Source organism: Canis lupus, chromosome 26 (assembly GCF_048164855.1).
Source record: "Canis lupus baileyi chromosome 26, mCanLup2.hap1, whole genome shotgun sequence".
Lineage (NCBI taxonomy): Eukaryota > Metazoa > Chordata > Mammalia > Carnivora > Canidae > Canis > Canis lupus.
Genome location: NC_132863.1, coordinates 7,623,674 through 7,636,355, shown reverse-complemented (window position 1 = coordinate 7,636,355; position 12,682 = coordinate 7,623,674). Strand labels below are relative to the sequence as shown.

Here is a 12,682-nt window from a genome sequence, read left to right as displayed (position 1 = left end):
CTGGCTCCCATCAGCCAAGGCTTTAAAACTACCCAGGGTGATCATAAAGTCCAGCTGATATTTATCCTTAAAATAGGGATTACCCAGATGCTTCTGCAGCACATTCTCTTGCTTTGAGGACAATCATCTGATAAACTGCCTCCAACACTCGCAAAGGTGAGTAGGTGCCACTGGAATGTGCAGTTGCTGGTGTGTTGAGGAGAATTCATTTGGAAGTACTCTCTTTTGTTTGCACCAGAACTCAGAAATGTGTGGACGCTTGTGTTTTCATTATGCTTTAGATGCTGTCTGCTGCATTTTCAAAAGCTCCACCAGCAGAAACCTCTAGATTTTTTTTTCCAAATATAGACTCTGGGTCAATAGTCTAATTTTAGAAAACATTCCAACCCTGATATGGTATGTGTTTGAGATCTAGGCCAGCGGTTCTCAAAGTGTGGTTAATGATGACGAGGGATAATGAGAAATGTAAAATGATTCAGAAATGTAAAATATCTGGCCAGTGGGTCAGAATTTCTGGGGTCAGGACCCAGAAAGCTGTATTTTAATATGCCCTCCAGGTGTTGCTGGTCCACACAAAATCACTGATCTAAACCATTTTTTGAGAAAGGGAGTAGAGGGGGTGCCTGGGTGGCTCAGTCACTTAAGTGTCGTCTTTAGCTCAGGTCCTGATCCCCTCATCCAGTGCCCTGTTCAGTGGGCAGCCTGCTTCTCCCTCTCCCTCTGCCTGCCACTCTCCCTGCTTGTGTGCTCTCTCGCACACTCTCTCTCTGATAAATAAATAGATAAGTAAATAAATAAATAAATAATAAAATCTTTCAAAGAGAGAGAGAGAGACTAGAGTAACTAGAGTCCAATGTGCCCTTGAAGAATCCACCTGCCAATCCATTTACAGAGATGCTAGAAATTCCACTAAAAACCCAACTGTCTATATCTTTACCTAGTCTTAAATCCAGCATCCAAGCAGCTGCTCAGGAATGGGTATTCAAGTTCATTGAGATTTCTAGTTAGTTAGGGTTTAACTAAAAAAACACGTCAACCTTGGATGTCAAAAACCTTCCCCAAAATTGTATGTTTGCTTTCCTTCCCGATGCTAAGGCTGGCCTGAGGGTGATGTTGAGTCTGCTCCACAATTCTGCTCCCTGTCTTCCCACTGCCTCATCCTCTCTCCCTCTGTACTCCTGGCTCCTCCTCTGCCCTTCTGTTCTCCAGCCTCCCTATCTCCAGCCTTCTGCCTTCTCCTGAACTCACCTTCCCAGTTCCCTCCCATTCTCTGCTCTGGAAGTTCTTCTCCAGCCCCAGAATCGTTCTTAGGCAAAAGAAGCCTTGTAGCCCTGAAGGTGAAGGCTTCCCACCCCACCTTGTGTTTCCCCAATCACCCTAGTTTCTTGCCCTTTCCTGGATACATTGAAGATATACCAATTGCATGGAAAAGCACATATGGCAGCTTTAGGTTCTTCTTTAAAAGCTGTTTTTAAGTGAAAACCTTTGACAAGAACTTACATCATTTAAAATTTGGAGGATTTTCAAGGAAAAAGGTGAAAAACTTTAAAGCCTCCTTAGTGTTCTTGAGATAAGCAACACTGGGCATTACTGGGACCAATAACCATATATATACATAGACAATAAGTCCTAGAGGTTAGCCAAATGCAGATATTTAAAAGTCATCAAGAATTCTTATTCCATCAAAAGTCTTAAAATCTCAATAACTGTGACTATAGCATGTACTTGGTATGTTGAAGAATTTATTTCAAAGTACCTAGCAAAGAGTGGCTGGCTTTAGCTTATTTTGGCTGTTAAAAATACAGCAGCTCTGTTCTGGAGATGTAAGGACATGGGCAGTATAAACAGATGGATGACAGTTTGGTGAAACCAACAGCAATCTGTCTTGTCAGCATATATTGTGATATTTTCAGAGCACGCTTCAGACTGGGTCAGTGGTTTCTCCAGGACCCCATTTTCCACGGCCACATCTAGGGATGACTCCCTTCTACAAGACCAAAAGAAAGGGGCGCTGATACTGAGCTGACAGTCAAAACCATGTTGATCTGATGTAGGTAGACACTCAAAGATTTGTCAACTCAAATCACTGATATGACCAACCAACAAGATGTGAATGTGCTCTTCCATTTCTACCTTCTCATGTGACCATCTCGATGGGACAGAGAACATGAAGGTCCAGCCTTCCCCTGGCCAACCCCTTGAGCTCCCCTGAGGCAAGGACTGGGTACATGTTGTTTACTCCAAGAAGCCCTGGAAGGGAGGAAGTGATCCAGGGAAAGGAACAAAGGCAATAAAAGGTGTATAATGAACAAATCACCACTGTGCACAACCACGCCTCAGTAGTGCTAAGGACCCCGAGACTGTGGCACTCACCTCTGAACCCTTGCTACGAGATGTGGGGCAGCTGGGGAACTCATCCACCTACCCCCACCCCTCAGCAGCTGAGAGCTGCTCCTGGGGCGCTAACACCCACACTTCTGGACTGGGCCTCCTGCAGATCAGGCAAATCTGCACAGCTTCAGACATGTAGGAAGCTGCCAGTGTGTTCAGCATGTCTGTGGGATAGCCCAGGGGATAAGGATGGAGCACCATAAGCGTGAAAGGGACATTTTTACCCAGAGACCTGCCTTTGTGTCTGTCTCCTGAGAGAGATTCCCTGACTGTCCTTGGGAGGCAGAGAAAGAGCCAAGTACACAAAATATTCCTGACTACGCCTGCCAAGGATGGGCTGTGGGGCTCCAAGGTCATCGAACCTCACCAAGGGTGAGCCTCCTTACTGGCAATGTAGGGGCTGGACTGGGTCGTTCTTGAGGGTAGAATGGATGGCCATAAAACTGTATAAGGCCTCAAGCTACTGCACGGATGCAGCCACCTCCCTGCGTCATGTATGTTGTGCTCATGATTTCTGCTACATCCAAGTACCACCTGTACTATTAGTCACTCCCTATTTTTCTTCAAATTGATTCATTTTTACTTACATGAATTCAAAAAGGAACTTCTTGGGGTCACCTGCTATTGAGAAGGGGTAAACATAAAAACAAATTCACAGCTATTAGACAATTATTCATCCATGTGCCATCTAAAATCACCTAAAATCACCTCCTACTCCACCAGAGTCATGAATCCCACACTCTGGGGAAACTAAGCTGGCATCCATCACATCAAGTACTCTATAATAATAATTGTGACAGGCAAGTCACATACACTATTATGTGACTTCATTCTTGCTATGCACATTGACAGACATCCACTCCATGATGGTGGCAATTATTATCGCTCCTACTTCAGAGATGAAGAAGCTCAGAGAGATGAGGCAGTTCACCCAAAGTTTCATAGATACTCAAGAGTGGCAGTCCTATTATCAGGCTGCTTTCCTTGTCTGGACCGTACAGCTCCCTTGTGGGCAGAAGTGTGTTTCCCTGGACCCAGGGAATAGACATGCTGATGCCTGTGTTTGCTCTGGCCCGAGTTGCTGGTAGTAGCATCTTTCCCCAGAACTTCTGTAATATTCTCATGGGACTGATGCTTCAGTTGTCCACATTCCCATCACAATATATACAAAGGTGTTACAGCTGTGTTCTCTGGGGGAGAAAATAGTGGGAGGCCTTTCCTTTACCTAGCATTATCTCCAATACCCTTTTCTTCTACTGAGAATATGTATTGCTTTTGTAATAAGAGAACAACAACAGAAGGCTGGAGCTTGTTTTTAAATCCAGTGTTACTTTCCACCAACACTAAAAAGAGGGATGACATTCTTTCTCCCTCTTCTATGAAGAGTGCACATGATGGCACTGCATGAGTGACAACCTTAGGAGTTTAAGGCCAGAGGGGACCCTGTTTGCAGTGAGGACAAATACAAAGTAAAATGTGGTGGTTCTGGAGAGGAGCTGAAACTGGCATCTGAGTGAAGGGTGTCAGGCACCTATGTCCCTGGAAACCATGATCCATGGCAGCCCCATCCGGCAGCCTGGGATCAACCACCAAACACAGGAATGGGGATGAGCTATAAGTATCAGCAAAACAGCTGGATGATATCTGATGCTAATAACACCCAAATCCTAGCTTAACCTTTAATAGGCTTGGGGCCATCTAGGTCCAACTCAATACAAGACCAATCATTGAGCCTGGGCACTGAGGGCTCTTCTAAGCACACTCACCTCCACCTTTGTGCTTATATCTGGGGTACTCACACAGTGGCTGGCCTGAGACAATCTGTTTTTATTAACTGACCTTGCTAATTACTGACAGCACACAGTGTCCTAGTTTGGACAATACATTATATCCCCATGCAGGGAAGAGCACAAAAGCATCATGTAGTAGGTAACATACACAAAGCAAAATTCAGTTTCCCTAGATTGTTGTTTTAACTTTCCCAGCAGTTAGCAGACTCATCCCAGACAAGAGAGGTTGGACAAAGCCAGGGACTGGCAAATATCCTGAGTTAAACTCTGACTATCTGAAGTGGTTACCTGGAGTGCCACATGGAGAAGAATCCTAAGGCCACATCTGGGCACAGCAGGGAAAGGTGCTGTGTTTTATCAGTAGTTCTGATGAGGAATTACAGGTATAGAATGGAGGGGAAGGGGGCAAGCAGCCATGTGCCCTAAATAAGCAATCCTTCAATGAAACAGTCTCTATGGGTCTTTCTGCTCGGATATTTGAGCTCTGAAATGACAACTATTTGCCATCCCTAGTTGTGGCCAATCTCTGAGATCCAGGATTATTCCATTTGGTAGTCAAGTTCCCCTAGCTAGAGCAGAAAAGCCAGTTAGGATGATGTTGGAGGATCTGATGAAGGAAACTCCCTGCAAAGGAAAACCCTGCAGTACTCTGCAGTGGGGTCTCCAACAAGAAGCTAAGAATTCCTGGTGCCCCCCACATGACTACTCTCCAGATTCCCAGAGGGGAGAGCTTCAAGGGAAATGGCAATTTCTTCCTCTCTGAAACTTCTTCCTCTGTTCTCTGGGAGTTCTCTTGCAGAAGAGCAATCTCAAGACTCTCAGCCAACGGAGTAGAGACATCTTTGCATCCCAATAATCACTGGCCAAAGCAAGTTCTCTAAGTTTGGTGTATTTGGGACCAGTACACCTGAATGACACAACCATAGCTGGTCACTGTAATGCTGCCATATTTGGATAGCCTAGAGCAACCCATAAGCTCAATAGCCTAGGGTTCTCTCCAGAGACGGGGAGTGTTGAGGGAGAGGAGTGTGTGTCTTGTGTGTGTGTGAGTTCACACAAAGACTTAGTTGAAGCTATGAACCAAGAAAGAGAGTGACAGCAAAAGAAATAGGTGAATCCTAAAAGGACACAGAGAGAAGCTGTGTGACAGTCATTTCAGTTACTAAGTTCCGTTCTCAAACTCAGGTTCATGCTCAGCTCACCTTGTTAAGCCGTTCCAGCATTTCTTTTAGGAGCAGTTGACATTCACATTCATTTTCATACCTGCAAATGCGACACAAAAGCAAAAGTTGGACAGCTTCCATGATTCCATACGTGATGATCACACAATCAGTGTTAAGTTTCATCTGAGATGTGTGCTATGCCAGCTCTTCAAGGAGAGGTCCCTAAGGTTAAGATAGAGGCTAATACTGCATGTGGAGCCTGCCGCTCCCTGACCTCTTCCACAGCATGGTGCGTGCAGAGTGGTGCCATGGCCACCACACATGGGGGTAACTAGGAGTGGTGAATGGACCAGGAGTCCCCATCCTGGAGGCCCATCCCCCCACCCAGCCACCCCAAGGAGGAAGGAGTCGTATCTCCACACACCCCTAATCCAAGCACAGTAGTGCCACAGAGACTGGGGCCTGCCCTCCATGACCTACAACAAACACCATTAACCTGACCTTGTTTGGTTTACCTACACTATTGTATTAACCCACATATGTGAGTTTTTCTGGATTATGCCATTTAATCCTTACAAAACCCTGGAAGAGAGCAGTTATCATTGTTCCCCATGTGAAAGATAACGAAACTGAGGCTGAGAAACTGCCCACGATCTTGGGCAGGTGCTTTGAACACCTCACCCTCACTCTCTGCCCTCACCCCTGCACACCGAAGGCCTCCTCTGAGGCAGCCCTCAACCTCTGACATAAATACCTCAGCTCCCTTACCCTCAGCTGGGACAACTGAAGTAGTTCTCTACCTGGCAGGTGAGCTCCAGATGCCCACAATGTTAACTTGCTGGATAATGCACTCAGTATTTTCTGCCTTCCCCTCCTGTCTCACTTCCTCGTTCCCCAACCTTGCTCCTTAAGGACCTTCCAAATAAGCTACTTGCCCTTAAACCCCTTGATCAGGCTCGTCTTCAGGAAGATTCCAAACTAAAAAAAGGGGTGGAGTCAGGACTCACACTTGAATCTGACACCAAAAACTATGCCCTAATTTTCACACCACACTGCCTGGGTCAAGAAGGGATGTAAATATACAGAAACTGATAAAGCAGCAGGTATTAGGAATGGAAGTAGTTTTTCCTTCTAGTCATCTTCTTCCCTGGACTCGTAGAACATGATAGGGATCAAGGAGCCAGAGAGACGCCAGAAATCATTCTGTTCAGAAAGAGTTTCCTTCTAGGGGGAATTTCATCCCCTTAAGAAAGAAAGAAGGCCCCTTGTTCCCTGTAAGTGGCCCCCAATATCCAGCCTGGTTTTCTTCCAGGAATCAGGGCCCTTGATGTTTGGAGGGCACAGGCTGCCCAGAGGGAAGACTACATTTCCCAGCCTTCCTTGCAGCCAGGTGTGACCATGTAACTAAGTCCTGACCAGTGGGATGTAAACCTAAGTCTGTGGCAGCCTCCAAATATCTTTGGTAAGATATGATGTGGATGTGTCCTTCTGCATCCTCTCCTCCATCCTGCACCTGAAACATAGATGCTGATTCCCTGAAGGAAAGGCAGAGCCTTCTGAGCCTCAAACACCATACAGTGGCATGTTGAACTGCTTGCTAGGCGAGCACAAGACAGACACAAACTTCCATCCTGGATAAGCCAAAGTCACTTTGGAGTTTATGCCATTTGTGGTTGAAACTAATCCTAATTAGCACTCAGCCCAACCCACAAAGCTTGGCTGTCAGGGCCCTCGTACACCCACGCCATAGGCACAAGTCAAGTATCAAAAGAAGTGCTAGAAAACCATGCTGCTGTGTCCTCAGAATTAAAAGAGTCCTGACTACAGGGAAGAACAATTAGGAATATGTGCCCTGTGCACAATCCCAGTTCTAAGGCTACCTAAGAAGCTCAGCTATAACCAGAAAGCAAAATATGTTTGTACAAGTTTTACATTTCCCACCAGGATGTCACATTTAGCAATTTCTTTTGTGTGTGGCTCTAACGGAGCCAGAAATTATTTAATGGCTAGTTACCCATTAAATGGCTAGCTTTAAGAATAAAACTATTAACAAAATCCAAATTTTCTCATTGCTCTTTCCTGCTAGAAACACCTAGGAATTTCTGTAGCTTAAAAACATGTTTGATAAGTAATGAAATAACCTGTTACCGTGGGTAATTTTCATGCTGTCTAGATATCAAAGACAAGTGATTTCATAATAAAGAGTTCATGATAAATTCATATATTCACATAAGTGAATATATAAATGAATTCATAAAGTAAAAAAAATTTTGGCTTCGATCATCTGATTGTTTTTACATAATTATTTTTGGTTTGTAGCAATCTGGACAATTGACTGTATTCATCAATGTATTTTGGTAGTTTTATTTGTTTATATTTCATTCTTGCTTTATTTTGTCTTCATCCGGTGTGCTGAAAACCTGATTTTGAAATTATTCAACTGTCCAAGTAGAGAATATGCCTACCAAGGCTGCATATAACTTCCCACTTCTGCACTATTTTCACCTGGCTTTCACTAGCCATCAACTCACCTCTAGGAATGTAAAACCAAACTTGGTGTGTGTATCATTTTCACTATAATTTTTAAATCCCAATACCTCAGTCGGAATATCAAAGTATCTTCAAGGTGGCAATGGGAAGGAATAAATTAAGAGGAATCACTAAATAAATCACAGAGCCTGAAGGGACAGCTCCATGATGGACGTCTAACTCAGAACCAAGTGAAATCAGGAAAAGATGAGGAAAACTCAACATGGCCATTCCTTCAATGAGGGGCTTAAAGGGTCCTGCTCACCCAGCCAAATCACAGTAGCCTGGGGCCTAATGACTAGGTGCAGATCATCTGGGGGGCACCTGGGTGGCTCAGTGGTTGAGCGTCTGCCTTTGACTCAGGTCGTGATCTTGCTTCTTTCTCTGCCTATGTCTCTGCCTCTCTCGATGTCTCTCATGAATTAATAAGTAAATAAATCTTTAAAAATATATAAAGACCCCCGGGGATGTGGGGTTTCCTGCTGGCCCATGGAGCTGCCTTGGGTGTCTGAACCAGTGTACACTTCCCTTCGCTTCAGAAAACATGAGCTTCATTTGAATGAGATCCTACCCCTGGATCTCACTCCACAGGAATCCAAGAATGGATCCAAGAAAGTGGAGGGTAAGAAAAACCGAGTTCAAGACCTGCCACCTACAGGCCCTCCCCAAGCCTCAGTTTTCCCACTAAGTGCTATAACAACAGGTGGATTTCCCTATCCCTTCTTCCAGCTCCAAATCTGTTTCTATGGATCAAACCCAGAAACAAAAGGACTGGTGAGGATGAAAGCAATGAGTATGATCTGATAAACATGCTCAATACACTTTGTTGAATAACCTGCCCAGGATTCAGATTAAGGACATAAAACTCAAACATAGAGCATGTTTGGAGAAGACTCTCTGGCTACCCTAAACCAGGGGTCCCCAAACCTGGCTGTTCACTGGAATTACCCATGGAGCTCATAAAACTTAAAATTTCTGGGCTGCACCTGAGGTCCAGGGTGGGGCCTGGACATCTGGATTTTTAAGTTAATGTATATAACTTTTAAATGAATGAATCTCTTATGCGGTTAGACAAATATTTTAATTACATTAAAAACAACTTCCATTAAAAATTTCCACTGCTCCCCTTGCCCTGTTCCTACTCCCCTCTTCATATGTAACCAGTGTCATTGGGTTTTTGAGTATGTCTGCTTCTGTTCTTTTTCCTTATGCAAGCAAAAATTCTACTCTTCTCCCCTTTCCCTTTAAAGTAAATGATAGTAATGCACTATTCCCTGTTGTACAACTGCATAGCATCTCACTGCGTAAATGAAGCCCAATTTGTGAACCTGTCTCCTAGGACTAGGCATTTAGGTTTGTTCCAGGCTACTGCAGATTACACTGTGATGTGGACATGCCATTTTACACCTGCTGGAGCACCAAAGAATAAATCCACTGAAGTGGCCCCTGCAGAGTAAAAGAGCACATGCATTTATAAGGTGGTGGTGGCAAATTGCTGAGCATCCTTTTTTCTTTTTAATAGTTCTTCAGGTGATCTTATATCTTCTTCAGTCTACGGAAAGAGGGGACCAGACTCTGGACCAGGGTTTCTGAAACTTCAAGCTTAACTCCATTTCCAACCAGCTCCTGGGTAATGGCAGTGCTGCTGGTCCACAGACCGTACATCAAGTAGCAAGACCCTAGAGGGCACACATTGAAATAATTTCCAGGTATCATCTATGATGCGGTAAAGATGATTAGACTTAGCGTGCCCAAGACTTGAATTCCATCCCAGGGCAGGGATACACTAGCTAAGTGACCTTGCCCCAAATCTTGACACTGTCAAAGCCTTACTTTCCTCATCTGCGAAACAGAGGCAGGATCATCTATTATACGATAAGGCTGTGAGGATCCAACAACATGGATCCATCTCTAAAACACTGCGCTGAGCAAAAGGAAGCCAGACGTGTAAGAGCACGTGCGGAGGATTTCATCTTTGTGAAATTCCAGAACACGCAAAATTAATCTAGGTGACAGAAATCAGTACAGCCGGGGCGCCTCCGGGGATTTCTGTGGAGGAGGGGTGCAGACTGCCTGGGAGGGGGTGGGAGGGCACATTCTGGGGTGGTGGAAATACCCTGCTTGTTTTAGGCAGTTACAGGGGTGCAAGCATTGTCAAAACTCATTGAACTATGCCCTTAAAACCTGTGTTTTTTTTTTTTTTTTAAGATCTTATTTTTAAGTAATCTCTGCACCCAAGGCGGGGCTCGAACTTAACCCCAAGGATCAAGAGTGGCATCTCTACCACGGAGCCAGCCAGGCGCCCCCAACCCCGTGCATCTCATTGCTTGTACCTCATACCGAAACCTGACAGCACAGGTCAGTGGCGCCCCTCCGCGCAACCTGTGGGGCGCCCGCGTAACGCAGAGGTCGGGGGCCGGCGGGACGAGGGCCGGGGCCGCCCGCCCGGCGCCCGCCCCCGCCCCCGCCGCCCGCGCCCTCCCGCGCCCGCTTACTTGCTGCGGAACTCGTCGAGCGCGCGCTGCGCCTCCGCGCCCTGCCGCTCCAGCCGCGTGCGCTCGGCCGCCAGGTCCCGGGCGCGCTGGCGGTTGCCCTCGACGTGGCGGGCGAGGGCGTCCTCGGGGCCGGCCAGCTCGCCCAGGCGCTGGAAGGCGTCCAGCTGCCGCCGGAGGACGGCGTGGCGCTGCTCGAGCGCGCGGGCCCGCTGCACGTGGGCGGCCACGCGCTCCCCGAGGCCCTGCAGCGCCGCCAGGCTGGGCGCCGCGCGGCCCTCCACCAGGCTGTCGGGCTCGGCGCGCGGCGCCTCCTCGGCGCGCTCGTACTGCTCCTTGCGGGTCTGGAAGACGTAGCTGCGCCGGTACATGGCTCCGGTGCGGGCGGCCGCGCGCGAAGCCGGCTCCCGGGGGCCGTGAGCCCGGGGGGGGGGGGGCCGCTAAATAAACCCCGGGCCCGGCCCGCGCCCGCCCCCGCGCCGCTGGGAAGTTCCAGAGCCGGTCAGCCGGCGAGCTCCGCGCTGGGCCCAGCCCCCCGGAGAATAAAAGAGCAGCGGGTCCGCTTTTGTGCGCCGGATTAGCGGACCATACAGCCCCGGGGTTGGAAGGTTAAACTGGGCAATGGGGCCTTTGTTCTCAGATTGTTAAAGCCTGTTGCTCTGTGATTGAATGGAGGGTCAGGAGGACAAGAGAGGCCCGACTGCTTCCTCTGGGAATTGTGAAGGAAGCCCAAGGCAGCTTGTTAAACTTGGACTAGCTCAAAAGGCCGAGGACCCCTCGCTTTGTCTCCCCTCTCCGTCAACCTCTCAATTATAGACCTTTTCAACACCAGTTTCTTTTTTTCCTGATTACTTAAGCAGCTCTTTTGCATAATTACAGCGTGACAGTAGGAACCCTCCTTATGTTAGGGGTTCTTAACCACGGATGCAAAATAAATGGCCCATCTCGAAAAACTGTGATGTGTGCTGCCAGCAAGTTCTTTCTAACACCCATGCATATTTATGGGAAAACGTCCTTTGTACAATAACTTAAGAAACAGATGCATGGTTATCATGATAACCATGCATATAATATTATCCTTGTTCTTGTGGATTCTGACATCCTTTCTGGAGCAGGACAAATGAGTAGAACTCCACCAGGGCATTGGCATCATTGATTCTTTGACCTAAAGAAAAAATCCTTGCAGCCTAAAAGATTTAACAAATTGGCCAACTCTCAATTACAGAATATGAAAGAATTTTTGCCACTATGTTTCATTTTATTTTGTATTTTGGAAATAACAAAGCCAGGCTTTAACAAATTTAAAACTAAGTTGTGGGTGTTGAAAGAAACTAATAACTGTTGATGAAAATGTTCCTAAATATAAATATTTTGTAATATCTCCAATTTAAAAAATCATTACAAAAGGGCTGTCTTCCTAAAAATAAGGATTAGCAATACTGCATAACAACTGTATAGATTGCACATAAGTACATAGTTATACTACCAATTAAAGTCATAGTTATCAAAGATCAAGAAAATGACACAGATCTTTGATGAGTTTATTATTTCTCTAGAAAGACTATAAGATAATGTAATGAATTCAGTCTAGGATGAATCTAAGGTAAGGTCGAGAGTTGTGGTGGTGGTGTGGTTATTGTTCTGTTTTCTTAAGCCATTTAAAAATACGTTTTATAATCAAATCAGGGAGAGCCACATGAGTATTTTTTTTTTTTTTTTGTAGATACACGTATATTATGCTGATGGCATGGTAAATTGGTTTCAGGCTTCCTAGAGAGCAAAACCAACACAGAACAATGGCTACAAAAGCATTCATTCCCTTTGACAACGTGTATCAGTCAGCCATTGCTACAGAACAAACTGACCCCAAAACTAGTGGGATACAAGAAGAAATATTTAACACTACACTCCCAGGTCTTCAGGTCAGCTGGATAACTCTCCTTCGAGCTGCAGGTCTTCCAGTCAGCTGGGGCAACTCTGCTCCGAATGTCTTTCATCCTCCTAGAACTAGCAATGACAGAAGGACAAGAGAGAGAGCCCAGCCACACAGTCTCATTCCAAGCCTTTGTTTGCAGCTTGCTCGCTAACATCCCATTTGTCAAAGCAAATCACATGGCCATGGCCAAAGTCAAGACACAGGGAAGAGGCATGGTCCACCCGGAGGCCATGGCAAGGGTGTGGGTGTGTAACTATTACATTGGCGTGAAGAATTGGGACCAGCAACCCAGTCTACCACACATAGTAATCCCATTTGAAAAATAGATATCCCAGAAACATAACAAAGGAAAAAATATTATTTCAACTTAATCCAGTAGAA

The 12,682-nt window shown here is 46.0% G+C and overlaps 1 protein-coding gene across 17 annotated transcripts in view; it reads right to left on the bottom strand.

Annotated features, from left to right (window-relative positions):
• Positions 1–12,682, bottom strand: part of BFSP1 (beaded filament structural protein 1) — a 67,351-nt gene that overhangs the window by 25,739 nt on the left and 28,930 nt on the right. For 15 of the 17 annotated variants that reach the window (XM_072799981.1, XM_072799968.1, XM_072799967.1 and 12 more), the window contains one exon: positions 5,384–5,444. In XM_072799981.1, coding sequence (XP_072656082.1) covers positions 5,384–5,444 — 61 coding nt within the window. Of the gene's footprint in view, positions 1–5,383; positions 5,445–10,368; positions 10,752–12,682 lie in introns of those variants that run through there. The other 2 variants (XM_072799965.1, XM_072799966.1) reach the window with 1 other exon arrangement.